The sequence below is a fragment of the Ochotona curzoniae genome, unplaced genomic scaffold (genome assembly GCF_017591425.1).
Source record: "Ochotona curzoniae isolate NIBS_2020 unplaced genomic scaffold, NIBS_Ocur_1.0 scaffold_4505, whole genome shotgun sequence".
Taxonomy (NCBI): domain Eukaryota; kingdom Metazoa; phylum Chordata; class Mammalia; order Lagomorpha; family Ochotonidae; genus Ochotona; species Ochotona curzoniae.
The window spans coordinates 48117597-48138637 of NW_024467118.1; the positions used below are offsets into that span (position 1 = coordinate 48117597).

A 21041-nucleotide genomic window follows, 5' to 3' on the forward strand; every position below is an offset into this window, starting at 1 on the left:
TGGAATTTCCTTTCGTTTTCAGTATCCAGTATGGACCACAAGCCACCCATGAGTATTGAGCTCTTGTGGCTATTAAGCTAGTGTAACTGAAGAACTAAATTTTTAATTAAGGTAATGATATCATGAAGTTCATGGTCACCTTATGGGACAGTGTAGATTTAGGAGGTAGGGTCAGTGGATTCTGCCTCCCAAGGAGTACCAAGGAGAGGCAAGCCTTGAGGAAAAGAAGTACTTGTGCATAGCTCAGTTTCTGGTTTCAGAGAGAGGGCAAATGATAGTGCTTCTGACAGAGGAGCTGTGAGGGGTGGGGCTGGGGGGAGGGTAAGGCTCATGATGCTTACAGTGTGCAGTCAGAAATGACCACCAGCACATGGTTCCATGCCCAGCATCCCTTGGTGCTCAACCAATGTTGGATTGTTTTAATGCAACATGAGCAGGATGGACAACTCCCTTGTATTTGTTTAGTATGCAGACAGGTCTGCAAGTATCCCTGAAAACAGTGATTTTTTCTTATTCAGTCTTTTCTCTTTCTTTCCCCCCCCCCCTTTTTTTCAAATATCAGGTATCAAATTGTAGTGGAAATAATCCAAGCAACTACAATTAGCAGCTTTCCTCAACTGAAGAGGCACAAGGGTAAGAGCCAGTTTGTTTTCTTCAGTTATTCATTTTTTAAGTCCTAAGTTTATCTCTGTTCTGCTCTCCCCTATCAGACTTAGGCAAAATGAACATTTTTTTCTAATTTAAATTTCAGTATCTTGAATCTGTTATCAAATAACACAATAAAATAAAATTAATTTAATTTAATCCTTACATTCCTTTTAGAAATTTTATATATCTGAGTTATGATGTTTAAAAAAATAAAAATCATTGAGCATATAGTGTTTTATACTGTTTTTTAAAAAAATACTATGTGATTTTTCCCCATTGAAGAGAGAAAGAGAGGGGATTCCATTCACTGGTTTGCTTTCTAAATGTCCATAATATGTGCCAGGCTGGCCCAGGAACTTGAAATTCAATCCATGTGTTCCAAATATTTTTGCCATCATCATCATCTACCTTCCCTGATGCATTAGCAAGGATCTGGAACTGAAAGAGAAACAGGGAAACCAGAACTCAAACCAACAAAACGGGGTACAGGCGTCCCAGGGGCAGGTTAGCTTGCTGTGTCTCGGTGCCTGCCCCAGAATAAAATGCTTATTTAGGAGTGATCCTGAGGAGTTATTACGGTGTAAGGGTGTGTCTCAATTCCTTTACAGATTGCCTGGTGCTATTTTATCCCGCCTTGTGTATGTGGAATTTGAGATGTGTTCAAATCTAGAATACAAGGCAGGGCTTGATTTTCAGTGAGAGGCAGCATAGCTGATGTAACGTATTTCTAGATTTGCACAAAAATTTCTAGGTTCCTGAAGTCCCTGCCAGAAAGTCAAGGGATGAAAGAATAGGGGAGGAGTTGGGTCACAAAATTGAAAGCAAGCTTCTAGCACCTAGAGGCAAAGGGAACCTGGAATTAGGGACTTCAAATTCTCTTCCTGAGTCACTCATGGAAGGTAGGAGTTAAGTTAAAAAGGAGTGATGGCAGAGACTATAAAGAGTTTCAGAAAACAAAATTATAACAAATTCCAAAATGGGGCTGCCCCTCTTTTCATAACATAGAATGTGTTGCGATAGGCTCTGCAGAGGAGACATGTGCGTTGATGTGGGAGGCTGAAGAAAGTAGAGATAGAAATCAAGAAGTGTGTTGGTTGTTTTAAAGCTCATTTTTTTGGACAAGGGTGAAACATGGGGGACCTCTTTGTTGTGCTGGCTAACACTGACTGATCTGTTTGGGGCTTGGCTGTTATCTCTCCCCCTCCAGACTTCTGAGAAGGTCAGATAAACAGTGTAGATTCAGAGTGGTGATCCAGAATGTTTTCATTTGGTATGTTGAGCCATCTTTAGGAGTTTGGTCCAAACAAATGGTCTTCTTTAAATTTTATTGAATTAGATTAACTGTCAATGTCAGCCCAGTAAGGAAGATTGTGGAGATCCTGTCCTTCAACAGTCTGCCCTGGTCACCTCCTAGGGAACGATAGTAACAACAGAAAGCAAAAACAAGATGTCCGCATTCACCAAGTCCCTAACCTAGACTGGAGGACAGACAATAAGCAGATAAAATACACAGTATTCAGGGGGTGATATGTGCCTTGGAGAAGAATCAAGGTTTTTAGTGCAGGAAGCAAAGGGAGGTGGCAAGGAATGCTGGTTCAGGTGCTAGGGTGCAAAGACTAGTCTGTATTCAAACAGTGGGTGGGGGAAGACTTCAGCAACTTCGACATCTGAACTCATTTTAACCCTTGACGGTTATTTTACAAGACACACCCGCAATGCTACTTCTTACTTTCATAGCTTCATGTTCTATCAGAGCTGACCTTGCAACTCTCTCCTGATTTCTGCCTGGCTCCTCTTCCTCTTGTGAAGAAAAGCCAACTAAACTAAACACACTTGAGACCTTGGAGCTATTTTGCATTGGAACAAAAAGCATAGGAGCCTAGTTTCCTTACTTCCCTGAGAAAGCCTTGAGCAGTGCTGATCTTCACCAGCCTCTATGTCCACATATGATGTATCAGCAGATTTGAGACTAGCTTCATTTTATAAAGTTAAACAGCCAGGATTAGCTCTTATGTGCTTAGTGTTTAACATGAGAATGCGTGCCCTTGTTTTATACACACACACACGTGTGTGTATAATATATATATATATGTGTGTGTGTGTATATATATGTTTGTGGCAAATGAACTAGCAAGAATTAATCTTATTATGGCATATAAAGAATTCTTGATATATCATGATTTGTAGCATGCAGATTATTTTATATATTAATTTTATTTCTTTTTATTATTATCATTTTATGATACAGTTCCATAGGCCTTGTGATTTTATCCCCTCCCCAGTTCCCTCCCCATTCACTGAGTTTCCCTATATCATTACTATAGTATAGTTCTTCAGCATGCAGATTCTTTTTTTTTAAAGTTTTATTTATTTGTTTTAATTGTTATTAACATTGTATTATGTGATACAGTTTTATAGGCACTGGGATTCCCCCCACCCCTTCCACAACCCTCCCCCATAGTGGATTCCTCCACCTTAGCATGCAGATTCTTAAAGTTGAGTAGTAAGTCTTACTTTACAGAAGCTCTTTGATCAAATAAATTTTCCTCTTAAGTTTTAGTCTAAAGTCTAATTCCATAGTCCTAGTTTGTTGGGTTAGGCTTTTAGCCAGAGGATCTTTACCCTTCTTAAATTATAGGATGCTTCTTGCTTACTGAAAACTGGCTTTAAATAGTCGCACAGCTTTAGGGTTGAGGAACAGTGATGTCCATGCCAGGGTGCCTTCTGGTTGGGTTGAGAGTTTCTGATTTATTTAACCTGTGTGTCAGTGAGAATCAAAGATACATCATACAGCAGTCTAGAGCATAGCTCAAGTCTTGAAAGTCTTCATTTAGAGGTTGCTATCTAGAGCTACACATATATCAGGCAAGCCTTTAGAGGAAAAGAATGAAAGAGATTGTATTTATTGCATGGTGTTAGCTGTCCTTTGAACTTTGGCCATTCAGTAGATAGAGGATGTATGCTCAAGAATTTGTGGATATTGTGGCTTTTCATTTAAGGGGATGTATACAGTAACTGATGTGAAGATACAATGTAGTATACATCTCTATTTCCAGACTAAAGATGGACTCCCAATGAAACTTTTGCTATATCTTGACAGTAGGATGCTGGACTCTCTGCCATTGTCCATGCCCACAATGGTGGACATACAACTGTATATGAAGAAGTAAACTACAGTAATGATATAGGGGAACTTAGTGAGCTGGGAGGGAATCGGGGATGGGATAAAGGAAATCCCAGGGCCTATGGAACTGTAGCATAAAATGATAATAGTAATAGCAATTTTAAAAAGTTAAATTAAAAAAAATTAGCTTCTGATAAAGGAAGTTGTTTGTTTTTTTCTCATTTTATTCAGGTTTTGATTATGACTATGGCTATGAACAAGCCTGTTTATGTTCACAGTTTTATAATAATGTAAACATATCAGTACAGTGCTACTGGGAATTGTAGCCTTAAAAGAGTTGAAGAACCAATTAATTGGGAGAGAAAAATGGAAAAATATATTAGTTATCAAAATTTTTTAAAATTGGAGAGTATTTCAGGTAGAGATAGTACACTAAGAATAAAATGTTTTGGTCTACAATATAGATAATACAAGTGAAAAAGGAAAGAGATGATAAAAAAAATTATGAAGGAAAAGAAATGTAATATCTACTCACCTGTGAGACATAGAAGGACTGGAATGGACAGAGGATTCAGGGAAAATGTAGGATAAGGAAAAAGCCATCTAGAGAAATTAAGTCAGTTAATCGGGGATACTAAATTCTTCTATTGTTTTTACATCCCATTCATTGCTTTAGGTGAGTGAGATCAAATTTGGGTTGTAGAAAAAAGTGTCAGAGTAGAAGTTTGGAGACTTTGATCCAAGTTAGAGTAGGCTGCTTGCTTCTTGATACACAAATCCTTGAATTTCTCCAGGACTTAAGATTTTCTGCCCTTAAGCTAATACTCCAGGTGGTTATGGAGCAGTTAGTGATGACATTGACAGCATCAGGGGATGTATGAGGAGAGTTGGTCTTGGGCTCACTGCGTTTGGGAGGAGAGGAGAACAGAAAAGTGCTCATTTGTCATTACTTTCTTTGGGCTCAGCGTGGTGGCCTAGTGGCTGAAATCCTTGCCTTGGAAGTGCTGGAATCCCATATGGGCACTGGTTCTAATCCCAGCAGCCCCGCTTCCCATCCAGCTCCTTTCTTGTGGTCTGGGAAAGCAGTTGAGAACTGCCCAAAGTCTTGGGACCCACGTGGGAGACCAGGAGGAAGCTCCTGGCTCCTGACTTTAGATTGGCACAGCTGTGACCACTGCAGCTGCTTGGGGAGTGAATCAGTGGACAGAAGATCTTTCTATCTCTCCTTTTTGCATATCTGACTTTCCAATAATAGTTAAAAAAAATCTTTTTTAAAAAAACTGCTCTCTTTAACAACATAGAATTTGATTTTTTTAAATGAGTTTTCTTTTTGGAATTTTGGTCTTTTAAAGAAATAAGCTATCAAGTCATTTTAAGTCTTCAATGCTTCAGTTAGTTTAACTTCAGATATCATTCTAGGGAAAATAAAGGCTATAGAATTTTTAAAAAAATCCTTGAAACCAGCTAACTCAGACCTTTGTTGTATGAGCAAGAAAATTAGGTTAGATACAGATAAAGGAAAAGATTCTTATGGAAAACTTATAACTACTTGAAATTTTAGTTGTGCTCATAAATTTTTCTTGCCACTGACCTTGTTGTTCAAACTTGGCCAAGCATTGATGAAGGCCTGAACTTTATTCCTGGTTACAGCGACTGCTTGCTTCCTATGATCTGAAAAGTTTAGTATGTTCAGCTAATTTCAGTGATTTTTTCCAGTTTCCACTCTGACCCTTTAGCAGCATTTGACATTGTTGACTGTTGCATAAGCATAGGGAGTTTCCCTGTTGCTCCACCCTTCTTCTCCCCTGTTTATTACCATAGTATAGTCCTTGAGCAAAAGTCACAAGTCCATCATTCTGCTATTTACATGTATCAGGACATATTAGTTATAGCCATTGGTAGAAAGTCCAATGGTGATGTATTTAACAGTTTCATCGGGAGCGGAGATGCTTAGTGCAACATGTCTCTACTTCCCAATATGCTAGTCTTTATTATACAATTCATCCATGAGAATATATATTTATACATGTTTATCTATATGTCTATTGATGTTATATTTTGCATGAAGGTTTCCTTATATCAGAGAGCATATAATATCATCCTTTCCGGGTCGGTTTATGTTCATTGAGCATAATGGTCTCCAGTTGGAACTGTTTTGTTGCAAATGGTAAAGCTCGTTGTTTATAATGGCTGAGTAGTATTCCATAGAGTAGACGTACCACAGTTTCTTTATCCATTCCTCTTTTGATGGGCATTTGGGTTGTTTCCCTGTCTTCACTATTGTACATTGTGCTGCTGTCAATATTGGATTACAGGTCACTTTCTCATATGCAGATTTCATTTCCTTTGGATATATTCCCAGAAGTAGGATAGCTGATAGCTGGGTCATACAGCAGATCAATTTTTGGTTCTTTTAGCACTCTCCATACTGCCTCCTAGAATGGCTATACTAGCTTACACTTCCACCAGCAGTGTAATAGGGTGTCTTTGTCCCCATATCCATGTCAGCAGGTGTTGTTAGATTTCTCAGTTTGGGTGACTATAAAATAAAACTATGGACTGAATGACTTAAGCAACAAAGTTTGGAGGCTGGGAGCTCCAGGACTGTGGTCATAGAAAATGTGGTTTCTGATGAAAGCCTCCTCCTTGCTGTGACCTCTCCTGAGGGCAGGGATAGGAGAGAGAAGGGAGTTCTGCTCTTGTCTTATTCTTATAAGGACTCTAAGCCCATCATGCAGTCTCCACCTTCACAGCCTTCCCTAAACCTCTTGAAGAACCCACTTTCTAAAACCATCATATTGGCGAGTAGAGTTTCAATATGAATTTGGGGGAAATACAGACAGTCCAACACACCACCCACCTGCCATCCTTGTCAATTCCTTTTCTTTGCATGCTTACCCAGACCATTTTCTTCATACAGGTAATACAATATAACAGTATCCCAACTCTGTTCTCTCGCTGTAAACCATTGTTTTCTACCACTACCAGAATCTCCAACAGTAGCTTCTTCTTCATTGGCCTTTTTCTGTACATGCTTTCTCCTACTTAGTACATTGTTTATGCTAAAACCACAGTGATTTAAAAAAAAGCCACAATCCTGTCTCTTTTGTGTCTAAAACCCTTCCTTTTCTTTCTGTTCTAGTTCTTAAAAACTTTTAAATAATTTTAATTTTATTTTTAATATTGATTACATAGTTGAGAGGGCTGCATAGCCATGTAGGCCTCCAATTAGGGTAGGGAAGGTTGAGGTGTGAAGAGGTGGGTAAGATAAATGTTCTTTGTTCTTTGTTCTGTGTCCATTGGAGGAGGGAGCAGAGGGAAGTGCCTCCTTGCTCTCGGACTACATCAGCACCTGGGGATGGGAGACGGTCACTTGATGATGCTTTAGGGATCCTGCTGTAAGCAGTCATGTCCTGTGGATGTTATTTGAGTGGTCTTGATAGTTCTGAGACATTGTTGGCTTTATTGCAGCAGGATCAAGACAATCTTTCTAAGGTTTATTGGCTGACCAGGTCTACTTCAGTGTATCCACAGATCTAGACATTTGCTGTAAAGCATAACCAGAAGAGTTATTTAATCTGGTTTCCATCTTTTGATGAGGTGCTCTATGTCCTCTGTTGGCTTATATGAGCTAGTTGTCATGCCTTTTATCTGCATCTGGGTATATTCTCTATTGTACAGGCATCAGCAACTGAGGAGGCCCAGCTATGACACAGATATTCCAATGTCAGACCCCTGGGACTAGGGTTTGAGTCCAGGGTCTAGTTGAGGATTCCCTCAAGAAATCTTACCTGGAATGTCCTCAGACTTGACTCTTAGGTGTGCCAATTAGTTCATGGTCAGATATACCATGTGTATCAGCCAACACATATATTGGTGGATGCAGCTGCTTGTTCATTCCTGCACCCAGTTCCATCTCTCACATGAAGTAGTGATCGGGTGGGTGCTGCAGCCTTGCCTAACCCAGCCTGCCACAGGTCTGGCTCTCAGGTACACTACTGGGTACTGCAGCTTATTTGGGGCTGTCCCAAATAACCTCCACAGGCCTACCACCCAGCTCTGGTTTGCATGTGCTAGCAGGTGCTGTGGCCTAGCCCAGCCTGCTTTGACCCCAAACCCGAGCTCTCGTGTGAACTGGCGGTTGCTGAGACCTAGCCCAGCCCATCCCACACCCTGTCCCAGCTTTTGGGTGCACTGTGGGTGCTGGAACCTTGTCCAGCCTGGCCTACCCCCAGTCCTGGCTTTCATGCTTACCAGTGGGAGCTGCAGCCTAGTAAGGGAATTCATAATAATCACCTCTAGGTGTGACCTGTAGGGTCCTCTTTGCTCAGGCTGCAATGCCTATCTTCAACTCTGTTTCCTGACATAACACTTCCTTTCCATGCTAACTTTTCGATTTCACGAATGTACTTGATTACTTCTACACCGTTTACCTGTACATTCTGTTTCCTTTCCCTGGAGTATAACCCCACTCTCAGTACTACTTTGCTTAGGTAACGCCTACTTATCCTTTATGTTTTGACATCTGTTGTGTCTTTCGTCTCTGGTCACTAGCTCTGCAATCCTCTTGAGTTCTCTTAAGATCCCTGAAATCAGTAGAAAAAGTAATCTAGAGGCAATCTTCATCAGCAAAAGTGGGTCTTCAGCTGTTCAGAAAGCATTTTTTTTTTCTTTTTTTTTTTTTAAAGATTTATTTTTATTATTTTTTTCATTGGAAAGGCGGATATACAGAGAGAAGGAGAGACAGAGAGGAAGATCTTCCGTCCGATTATTCACTCCCCAAGTGAGCGCAACGGGCCGATACTATGCCGATCCGAAGCCAGGAGCCTCTTCCGGGTCTCCCACGCGGGTACAGGGTCCCAAAGCTTTGGGCCGTCCTCGACTGCTTTCCCAGGTCACAGGCAGGGAGCTGGAAGGGAAGCGAGGCTGCCAGGATTAGAACTGGCGCCCATATGGGATCCCGGGCGTGCAAGGCGAGGACCTTTAACCACTTGCGCCACCTCGCCGGGCCCCAGAAAGCATTTTTTTTATAGTGTCATTGTGTATTAGATAGACCAGTGCAATGAGTGCAACTATCTCTGATCTGTAGGAAGCAGTAACCTAATGGAGAGATAGGTGAGCACATATGAAATGACAGTGCCATTTGATAAGTGTAGTAACTGTTCCATGTTCAAGGGACCGGCATTGTGACATAGCAGGTATAGTTGCCACCTGTGATGCCGGAACCCCATATGGGCACCTGTTCAAGTGCTGGGTGGGTGCTCACCCGTGGTCCACCTATTTACTAATGTACCTGTGGAGGCACTGGAGGATTGTTGAAGTATTTGAGTCTCTGCATCCATTTGAGAGCCTCAGATGGAGCTCCTGGCTATAGAATTTGGCCTGGTTCAACCCTGGTCATTGAAACAATTTGGGGAATGAACAAGCAGATAGAAGATCTCTCTCTCTTTCTCTCTCTCTTTCTCTGTGTGTGTGTGTCTTGATATCTCTATATCTGGTTACTTAACCTTCCCTCTGTGTAACTCTGTTTTTCAAATAAATAATTAACTCTTTTAAAAAATTAGTTGCATAGCCAGATCTACCTGGAAAGCTCCAGAAAGACTTTCCCTTAAAATTAACACTGAATTAGTCATGAAGCTTATGTGACTCTCACTCCTATCTGTGGTTGTCAGATGTGAGCAGCTATACATAAACAAAGAAGAGAATTATAAAATGTTCTCATGCATAAGGACTGTCAAATGAGACACTGTGCTAGTGCTTGGCATTCAGATGGAGAGATGAGACTTGATGGGAAGGCAAGGGCCTTTCCTAAGGAGCCTTGAATCCATCCTGTGAGCTTCAGACTGCATCTGCAGAGCCGGGCTTCTGACCGAGCTGACCATGTGTAGACTCCTAGCAGTGATGCAGCATATGCAGAATTTCCCCTGTAGTTTGATGTGAGTGTGCCCAAGTACATCAGCTCCCTCTCAATACTGTTGTGAATCCTAAAATGTCAACAGCAGTTAAAGTGATTTGAAGGTAACATTTGTGCTGCTGTATACAGCAGAGAAATTAAGTGTACTAAAAACTGCTGCATATAAATAATACGTGTACTTGGGAGTGATTACAGTGTAGAGGATTTGTCTTTTTATTCATTTGGTAAAATTGTATATTTACCCACACATAAGTATGTTACTATTTTTTTTTTTTTTTAGATTGTAACCAGTCTGGAAATTGAGTATATTAAGCCGAACTGTGAAACTACAGAATATCTAATATGTATATGCAAGGAGTCTTGTGAGAGTTAATTAGAGATACTAAATGTGTTTCAGTTTGTTTCTTTGAACCTTTGAAGGTGTCTTGAATGTACACATAAACATGGTCACCATGCTGTTCCTTTGTCATAAGAAAAATGACTTTCCATGAGTAATAATTTCTTAAAAAAAGATTGGTTTATATATTTCAAATGTTTATTTATTTGAAAAGTAGAGCTAGAGGGAGATAAAGAGAGAAGGAGAGACAGAGGGAAATTTTACCTACTGGTTCACACCCTAAATGGCCATAGCAGCCAGGCCAGGGCTGAGCCACACTGAAGCCAGGAGCCTGGAACTCCAACCAGGTCTCCCATGTGGGTACCAGGAGCCCTGGCACAAGGGCCATCTTCTGTTGCTTACCCCAGCCTACCCCAGCCACATGAGCAGGTAGCTAATGTAGAAAGCAGAGCAGTACTAAAATGGACCCTCATGGGAGGCTGACCTCACAGGCTATAGCTTAACTTGCTATGCCACAGCATTGGGCACAAGAATTGTTTCTTAAAAGTGTTTTATTAAGTAGAACTGTGAGTCAAGCAGTGCTAATTTACCATGATAATACCTTTTGTGTCCAGTCTAGACATGAAGCTTCCTGCCTGAAGGAAGGGTCCTAACCTGGGATCTTGTGGACTTCTCAGGAGCCTTTCCAATGCTTCGATGTGATCTGTTTATCTTAACATTGTGTAAAGTGATAATGAACAGTCCCTAATCTGTGAATGACCTAAACTTAAATAAAACCTGCTGTGGTTTGAATACGTGTGTGTTCCCCAATTCACGTGTTGGACCCTAGTCACAAGATGATGACTAGGTTGTCGGGGCTCTGCCTTCATCAGCGTGATGAGTGTATTCCACACAAGGCCTGTGAGACCTCACTTGCCCCTTCTACTTGAGGATGCAGTGAGAAAACATTCAGTCGGCGCTCACAGCCTCCCAGCACTGTGAGAGATGACTTTCTGCTGTTTGTAGGCTGCCCAGTTTGCTGTTATTTTGTTACAGTAGCCTGAACTGCAGGACCTTGGGCTGTTTCTCTTACATGCTGTGAGTGCTGCAGCCTCCAGAGCCTGCCACTTCTTCCCCAACATCACCTTCTCCTCCTGCGTGTTCTCCACGTGAAGTGCTCAGCACTCCCATTACACTTATTATTGTCTCATGACTTTTACAGCCGGTTCTACTCCCACCCTCTATCCCAAGAAAACTTTAGTCATCATGTTTTCTAACACCTGCATTTTATTAAATGAAGTTCAGGTCCAGAGATGTTATCCAGTTTAAATACAACTGGTTTGTCACTCACATACATCTGAAACTTAAACCCCAGACTTCTCATTCCTTGTCTTGAATAACATACATCGGTACAGGTAGACATTTTGAGAATCACATTCAAAACTTAAAAACATTTTATGGGTCAGATCTATGTTCTCAAGTGTATATTTCAAATCTGCCTTACTCACTGTTTAATTTGAGGACAAGACTCTGCTTGCAGCTTAACATGCGGATTTAATTGTTCTGCTGTTACTTTGAACATGTGCTGTAAGAACAAAGGAAGGCCTTAAACAAAAGAAAGTTCTAGAAGTACCAGCCCTTGAGACACTGAAGACTTTAAGAGCATACGTAGCCAAGTCAGGATATGTCCACAGCTTGCTTTGTAGTTGCTTCAGTGTCTTCCCAATTATAAAGTGAGTGCTTCAGCCACCAATTGGTGCTATGAGTTCTGTTTATTTTTCAAATATGCTTTCTACTTATGTGGAGTGTTACTTTAAACTGTGAAATTTCAGGTGTTTGATCTGATAAGAGAATCCCGTTTGTTCTTTTTATGAAAGAACATACCAACCTCAAGTTGAGAAGCAAAGTAAATATTTTTTGAGTTCCTGGGCAGTTTCTGAGGTGATTTTCAAATAATCTTGAAGTCTGTGATGATTGGTTGCTACTGAGAATTGCTGCTAGCTTCATGGTAAGAAGTCAAGTAGCATGTCTAATTTTGAATCTTGGCTGATCCCTAAGTAAATACATAACCCTCCTATTAAGAGGATTTGATTCAACACATATCAGAAGGTACAGGAAGATCCACAGGCCAATTATCCTGTTTGTATGCATCCAGGTCAAGGAGTGGAAGTCAAGCATTTTCTAGCACAGAAGTCTAGCCTAGGAGATCTTGAGAAGACCTGGGCAAACTAGAGAGGAAGTAGGGAGGAATTGGAGGAAAGGGGGTATGTGCAGCCTCGCCCTTCAGGTCACAGAGGTTGTACCTCTGCATCAGGACCTCCTAGAGGGACCAAGTCAGGGGCACTTTGGCTTTTCAGAGAAAGTTTGACAGTCTCTGGAGGTACTTTTTGGTTGTCATTTCTGAGGGAAGGGATGTTGCTAGAGCTAGAGGCCAGGAATGCTAGTAAATGACCCATGATATACAGGGTGGGCACCTTCCTCCCTTTAACACACCAGATGTCCATAATGTTGAGACTGATAAACAATCCATGTATCCATTGAGTTCCTCAGACTGCCTCCTGATGATACTGCTTTTAGGAAATGCCTTGGAATGTGACAGTGTTCTGTGACAACTCTGTCCCACTGTTCACATTTTGTTACTAGCTGAAAAATGCAGTAGTGCCATTTGATAAAATTTGTAAAACCATTTCTGGAGTCCTTAGTGTGTACCTTGCATTACTGCATTCTCTGTTCCCTCATTAGAAATAGCATTCAACAACTGTTCTCTAGTATTTTTGTTTTATGTAAGCCAGTTCACTTGCTTGAAGTCGAGCTCTTTCATGGCAAGAGGATTTGTAGCAAAAGGCTTTTCCATGATGTTAGTAAGTCTGTTGTGGTCTAATCTAAATGTTGTTTTCAGCAAATTGCCTGATTCTCTTTTGCTCTAATCGCAATAGAACCTGGACTATGTAGGAGAAAACAAAACCAGTGAATGTTTAGAATCAACTGCTTCAGACTATGACGTCACTTGTACATTCATCTTGGCACCAGTCAGAAGGGCCACTGCCATTCAGTGTCATATTTTTAATATAATTATATATATATATATAGTTTTCTATATATAATTATATATGTAATTCTTTTAAAAATTATTTTATAATACAGCTCCATAGTCTCTCTGAGATTTTGCCCCCTCCCCATGTCCCCTCTCCTTCACTGCATTGCCCTTTATTATTACAATAATATAGTCCTTCATAAACAGTCTTAAGTCCATTCTTCTGCTATTGAAGTGTATCCTGACATTGTAGGTGTGACCAATGGCCTTCTTTCTAAAGTTGGATTAAATGTGTGCCTAGCCCAGATTTTAACAATGCAGCAGCTTGGTACTTACAACTCTGCAGAGTGACCAGCACATGGATCAAGATCAGGCCTAGTCGGTGTGTTCTTACACACCCACTGGCCTATATTTTTCTTGATGTGAATATTTCTTGAATGGATGGGTTTTAAAACCACAAAGGAAGGCATTCATATGCATCACTAGATTTACAAGGATTTTTGGACACCGTAAGTATGGGCTGCATGGTGTACGTGTTAGTCATTTAACTCTGAACATGGCATTCATTTTCTGAAGAAAAGATGAGCAGAATTGTCCAAGCAACAGGCTGTGATTACATTTGTTATCAACAAGCTTTGTGATTAGACAGTGGTATTGTATTGCCTCTTAACCAACAGAATGCATTCACGTGAGCAGGCGACATTCAAGCAGAAAACAAGAATATTCTTTTCAGCCTTGCAGCTGGACTTACTCTCTTCTTTTTCTTTGGAATTTGCTTCTATTTTGTTTTCAATTTTATAAAGGCTTTTGAGCTTTCTTGAGGGAAAGGAAATATGGTGGTTGATAAATGTATTTTGGATTTTTTTTTTTTCTTATAGCTGTCTCTTTATTAGCATATTTTAACCCCAAATTAAAATTAACATCTAAATGTGTTTTATAAAAGGCAACTTTTGTCCATGACTTTTAGGGCAATTTAAATGCTGAGCATAAAAACTTTAAGAAAATATGTATAAAAGGTGAAAATTTTTTCTGAAAAATGAACTCTACAAAGCATTCATTTCTTTAGGTAGACCTACAAAGTCCCTTAGTGATAGACTAAATTTAGGGACAAATACATTTACCTTTCTTCACTCTACCAAAGGGATTCTGAAATACTGTTGTTTTTCCTGTTGAGATCAATACTGAATTTAGTGAATTCTTTAATCAGTGCTTCTCTAATAGCCCTGCATAGGACAGGTTCAGAAACTAATATCAAAGGAAAATAAAAATATCTCCTTAGCACACCTATGGAAAAATATCCTGTCACATCTGGCAGTCTTGAACAGGATCATCAGTTGTCCTGATGTCTGCCTCTGACCCTTTGTGCTAAGTACTAGAACAGCTACACCTGCCACATCATCCTGTTTTATCATTTCGTGTCTGTTTTTTAAACTTAATTTTTTTCAGCCTACCTGATGCTATTTTATGCATTTGCACATATTGACTGAGTGGGACGTGAGAGAGGTAACGATCACCCTGGGAGCTGGAGCTCTCCTGCTGAGATGTGCAGAGTCGGCTTAGGCTGAACAGAACCAGGAAACAGCGCAGACCCTCTTCTTTCTTCTTTGTTAGTTCTAAATCTAAGCCACATCTATCAAGATTTACCTTCAGAGAATGTGATCTAAACTGCCTAAATATGTGATTGCCATTCCTAAAAAGGAACATTTGTGATTATTAAGTGGTCACCTGTACCCTGAACACTGTTTAGCAGTCTTCCCCAGTGTTGAAGTGAGCTTGCTCTTGTGCTTTCCACAGTAGATCACACCTTTCCCCAGCTTTTCTCAGGCTTCTGACACTCACCCCTTTATCTACATCAACCTGTGCAGATCCCTTCACTTAGAGAAAACAGAATCCATAAGAAGGGAATGCTCCCAGCCTCCTGCAAAGTTTCCAAACTTGCTTGACTCTGCATCTATCTGTTCTGCCTTCCTTATCACTGTAACGGAAGGCATGGACTTTTTTCGTTTTTGTTTTTTTAAAATTATTTTAATTGGAAGGGCCAATTTACAGAGAGAAGTGGATACAGAGAGAAAGATCTTCTGTCCATTGATTCACACCCCAAGTGACCACAATGGTGAAATTGCCAATCCGAAGCCAAGAGCCAGGAGCTTCTTCCAGGTCTCCTGCACAGGTCCAGGGTCACAAAGCTTTGACCCAGCCTCAACTGTTTTCCCAGGCCACAGGATGGGAAATGGAGCAGATGAGACATGAATTGGCACCCATATGGGATCCTGGCATATGCAAGGTGACCACTAGGATACCTGGCCAGGCCTGGGCATGGTAAAAACCCTCCCTTATACCAGCTCCTACTCTTAAGCTGTGCTTGCAAAATCATATCCACTCTTCATACGGTATTGTTGAAGGTCTTACTATGTTTTAAAGTTAAATATGTACATTGTTCCTGACCTCTCAGTAACATTTAGCAGTCTAATGATCTATTCAGCAAATACTGAATAAGTTCTGCTGTATTGTCAGGCACATTATAGGTGCTAGAGGCAGAGCAGTGTACACATGGGTACTATGCTTGCCTTTATGAGAAACCACGCTCTCTCTGGTCAGCTCCTCTTCTGCCATTCGTTGTAGAGGATGTCTAGATGATGTCCTGCGATCATTCTGTTTCTTTCTGAGTAGTCTCACCTGGGTCTCCTGATGTTGACTATCATCCAAACCTGAACGTTTCTGAAGTAAAGTCTCCAGGCCTTGATTTTACACAGTTCAAGGCCTTCAGACTCACTTTTGCCTTTTATGATAACTTCTTCTGTACAAGACATCCAAAAACACAGCATCTATCTTAACTTACTTAGGCCATGTTTCTACAGTCTTGGAGATTGATTCTGTTTCACCAGAGTGGCTTGACCGGGCTAGGATGATCTACTTTCAAAATGACAAACTCACCTTGAGCCAAGTTGGTATTGGATGTGGGCTGAGAAATCAGATCAGGGCAGTGGAGTGTTTCCTCCCAGATAGATCTTTCCCTTGACAATGATTGTTTAGGCCTACCTTAAAGTGTTAAAATCGTGGGGTAGGTGGCTCAAAGCTCCAGACAATGGACTTCAGGACTCTTAGCAATCTAGCCTTGAAAGCCACGTTGTCACTTCTGCTTAATCATAAATCCAACCAGAGTTGAGAAAAAAGATTGTCAGATGACCCGGGCATCTTTGGAAGATATATCTGCCAAGTTATCCAAAGGTGCAAGTCTTCTATCAACTTACTCTGTCTCCAATATTCTCTGAATTCTGTGTTTGGTTTTACCTTATTCCTCCATTTTCCTGGATAAAACCTAAGAGCCGTGTTTGATGTCTTGCTGCCCCCCTTTTTTTTCCTACTGTGGCATCCTGTCCTTTATCCCATTCAGTCACAGAGCCTGGCCTTCTGTGATCCTCTTGCCCTCTGTTGCCTGCAGCCAGGTTAGCTGCCATTCTCTCCCTCCTTGTTTATGCTGTGCAGGTCTTCCAAGTGTTTTTTTTTTTTTTTTTTTTTTTTACTAGCAGCCTTTCATTTTCCAGTCTCTTTTTCAGCCTCCTTCCTATGCAATCTTTTTGAATTTAAACCTAATTATAGGTTTATATATTTGTCCTACTCTGCTTCTCCCCTTTCCTTCCCCTCTCCTCCCCCCATTCAGAGCATCTCCATACTCTCAGGCTAAAGTTCTTTCTCTGGCTTAAAGCTCTGTCCTCTGGTTCCTGTCTGCTTCAGATTTATTTTGAATCTTTTGCTCCTTTAACATCTGCTATGTTGGACTTCTTTCAGTTCCTCCTAAGCTCTATTTTCTTTCCTTCCTCCTTGTTCTCAGTTTCGCACGTGCTATTCTTTTTGTTTGCCACACTGTATTCATTCTCACTTTTGTTTGAATGTAATTTTCTCAATCAATTCTAGCTTAGAGCCTCCTGTAAAATAGTTCATTGGCACTTGTGCATTTTCTTTGTAGTTCATAGTACACTCACAATTGCCTTTGGATTTCTTTTTTAAAGCATTTTTTAAAGTTTATTCATTTTTGTCTGAATGACAGATTTTACAAAGAAAGAATGAGAAGCAGAGAGATTTTCCCTCTGCTGGTTCACTCCTGCAGTGGTCGCAAAGGTCAGAGCTATGCTTATTTGAAGCTAGGGCTGGGAGCTTTTTTCTGACTCCGCTGTTCGGTTACAGGGGCCCAAGACCTTGAACCATCCTCTGCTGCTTTCCTAGGCCATAAGCAGAGAGCTGGATTGGAAGTGCATCCAGGACAAGCACCAGCACACTTATGGGATTAGCTTGCTATGCCACCATGCGGGCCCCAACAACCTGAATTTTTTACTTGTTGGATCTCAAGAAGTTCTCTGATAGCAGACAGTTGGTTTTGACTATCGAAAGCATAACCAGTTTATAATTCATAGTGAGTAGTCAACACATGCTTATAAATAAGTATGTTTGCATATACATGCACACAGGAAGAAATAATTTTCTCTGTTAGTAGACATCTACAACCACATCAGTTTGTAAGTATATATATAGAGAGATTCATGGAAAAGTATTTTAAAGTTTTAAAGTTTTGTTAATGGTCTATTCAGAAATATTATTTGGAAATGACCAATATTTGTAGTAAGGGGTACATATGCGCTTATCATGAATTCTGTTCTGTTATTTTGTTCAGTATCTACTGTTCAAAATGTACCACATCAGACACCAATCTGACTCTCTTGGTCACAGTTGTCAGATTCCCTCTTGTTTGCCTCATCTTCTGACTGAGCATTTCCTCTGTCCTGTTCAAGGTAAGGAGACTGCTGCCATGAAGGCTGATCTCCTGAGGGCCAGGAATATGAAAAGGTACATTAACCAGCTCACCGTGGCCAAGAAGCAGTGCGAGAAGAGAATCCGAGTCCTGGGCGGCCCTGCCTATGACCAGCAAGAGGATGGGACCTTGGACGAGGGGGAAGGACCTCAGAGCCAGAAGGTAAGGCTTGGTGCTTCGTGTTCGCACCACCAAATGGGTAAATTTTGAATATTCAGTAATTTTTGCTCTGTGTAAAATTTAGGAAGGTGACAGAAGAAACATTTCAATTTGCCAATTCATGGAAAAATGGATGTAAAACTTATTATTTGGGCAAAAAAAAATTATTGAAATCCATGCTTGGTTTGTTTTCATAATACACATTTTTAAGGAGCTTTCTAAAGTCCTGTTTTATATCACATTAGCTCATTTTCAAGAATGCATTTCCCTTCCTACTCCTGTATAGAAATTCATCGATGGAAGTTAGAACAACTAACATTAAAATTTATATTCTCCAACCTTTTTCTTAAATTCCCCTACAGATTCTTCAATTTGAAGACATCTTGTCCAATTCTTTCTACCGCGAGAACTTTCACTTGTACATGGAAAGAATAGACAAGCAAGCTCTGATTGGGTTTTGGGAGGCCGTGGAACATTTAAAGAGTGCTAACAAGGTAGTGTCTTAAGCTCAAAGCGATGTGGATCAGTAGCTAAGGAAAGTTTGCTTGTTAGGCAGTGGATGTGTTTGAGTAACTGTAATGTAAGTACAAAAAGAATATTGGAAACTAAATGCACTATTGGCATTATGTTCTAGCTCATAATGACAAGTAAGATTACATTATATTTTTTACAGAGATGCTTTAAAAAGAAGAGATTTATAAGTGTAACTCTTTTTTTTTTTTTTTTTTTTAAAGATTTATTTTTATTATTTTTTTATTGGAAAGGCGGATATACAGAGAGGAGATACAGAGAGGAAGATCTTCCATCCGATGATTCACTCCCCAAGTGAGCCGCAACGGGTCGATACTATGCCGATCCGAAGCCAGGAGCCTCTTCCGGGTCTCCCACACGGGTGCAGGGTCCCAAAGCTTTGGGCCGTCCTCAACTGCCTTCCCAGGCCACAGGCAGGGAGCTGGAAGGGAAGCGGGGCTGCCGGGATTAGAACCGGCGCCCATATGGGATCCCGGGCGTGCAAGGCGAGGACTTAACCACTTGCGCCACCGCGCCGGGCCCGTGTAACTCTTTTTTAATACACTCTGACAAAGCATGTATTCATGCTTACCAACATTACTATTATAGTGAATTTGATCTTGCCACTTAACAGATCAGTTTTCTAACCTTGCCATTTATAATATTATAATGAACATTTATGGACTGATCTTCAAAGGAAGATAAAATATCATTTTTGATTACAGGTGCCACTTAAAGAACCAAACTTTATGCTTTGAAAATGGCAAATTCCCAATATATATTTAAGAACTAAAGATTGTTTAAATATGTGTGTGTATACATCTGTGTATATCTATAAACCACATAATATAAAAATATGCATAATGTATATATATGCCATGTATTATATCTAACATTTTGAAAAATTTATTAAAGTAACTACATTCTGCACTTTTACTCATTTGCATAAGTTTTGCTAAAGCAAAATACCCATTTAAAATATGTCATAATCATTAAGTAGGTTGATTAGAAATTAAATCCAAACTTGTATTTTTAAATATTAGGGATACCTTTTGTAGTTGCCTTACAGAACATGAATTACATTTATCCAAAATTATGCTTGTTAACTTTATTAGTGAGTCTAATCACCAGGTTTTACTGTAAGTGACTTTTCACTGCTCTCAAAGCAAAATGATAAAAAGCAGTCCTACAGAATATTTTTACACGATGAAGACAGTCTGAGAAAATTCCACAGAATGAGCACTTCCTCAGCACAGCCACATTTTAACCTTTCAACACTGACTTGGATGTAGAATGTTCGGCGGTGTTTGTTCAGTTGATCATGCTGGTTAGGTTGAATACCTTAATATTCCTGTATATTACTGAGAATTTTGCATGGCACTCCTAGAGATGGGGAAGTGCTTCTTGAGGAAATGTAGATTGTGTCCATCAGAAGGGATGTTGGCATTTCCAAAAGATAGTTAAGAGCCAAGCGTATTGCTTTAGGGCTAAGCTGCACACTGTAAATTTGATTGCAGCACGATCATTTTGCGGAGTATTTTTCCTACTTTTAAAAATTACACAACCATTATATTTACTTCTTTCTTTGATGAGAACTGGCACTTCCAATTACTTATTATTAGATTAAAAAGTCAGATTAATTTTAGTAGTATCTGGATTTATGCTGTAGGAAGAGAACTGTTTTTTTTTTTTCTCTTTGATGTTTAAAAAAGAAATTGTAGACATGAACTGTTCAGCATAAAATGTTCACTTTAAGGAAGATAGTGGGTTTTTCTAAGTCTCCCCATTACCCCTTAGTCCTGATTGTGGTCACAAACACCCAAGCACTACAGGGATGTCAGGGCTTTTGTCGCGTCCTCACCAGATAATTTCTCCCAAACATTATATTCTTTAACTCTATTTTCTTCATCTCTCTGCCTTTTCAGAATGAAATTCCACAATTAGTTGGTGAAATTTACCAAAATTTCTTCGTGGAAAGCAAAGAAATAGCTGTGGAAAAGTCACTTTACAAAGAAATCCAGCAGTGTCTTGTAGGCAATAAAGGTATTGAGGTGTTCTACAAGATCCAGTGGGATGTTTATGAGACCCTGAAGGAGAGGTATTACCCTTCATTCATCGTCAGTGACCTGTATGAGAAATTGATGATGAAAGAAGAAGAAAAGCATGCCTCCCAGCTGATTTCCAGCAAGGATGAAATGGTGAGTCACACTGAATTGTCTGCTTGCTTCTCAGTGGAAGAGCCGTAAATATAATTGATTGGGTGGATGCATGTGCTGTAAGCCAGGTTGGATGCACGCCTTTATATGTTAATACACAGGAACTTAAGTATAATGAGCAGTAATCTTGAATTAGCTTATTGCCTCTGGACTTTTGTACTTTTTTTTCCCTCTCCCTTTACGTACTTTTGATCAACTTGTTGACACCTTCCAGTACTGAGTAAAAGAGCTCCCTGCCTTCGGCCTGCCTTAGACCTGTGCCCTGATCTGACTACTGAGAAATGAGGACACAGAATCTGTGGAGTGGGCCATT

At 40.2% G+C, this 21041-nt stretch overlaps 1 protein-coding gene across 3 annotated transcripts in view; it reads left to right on the plus strand.

The window, feature by feature from the left end:
• Positions 1-21041, plus strand: part of SNX25 (sorting nexin 25) — a 110649-nt gene that overhangs the window by 63112 nt on the left and 26496 nt on the right. For all 3 annotated transcript variants that reach the window (XM_040966463.1, XM_040966464.1, XM_040966465.1), the window contains exons 6-9: positions 563-633; positions 17824-18005; positions 18365-18496; positions 20438-20710. In XM_040966463.1, the coding sequence (XP_040822397.1) occupies positions 563-633; positions 17824-18005; positions 18365-18496; positions 20438-20710 (658 nt within the window). The remainder of the gene's footprint in view (positions 1-562; positions 634-17823; positions 18006-18364; positions 18497-20437; positions 20711-21041) is intronic.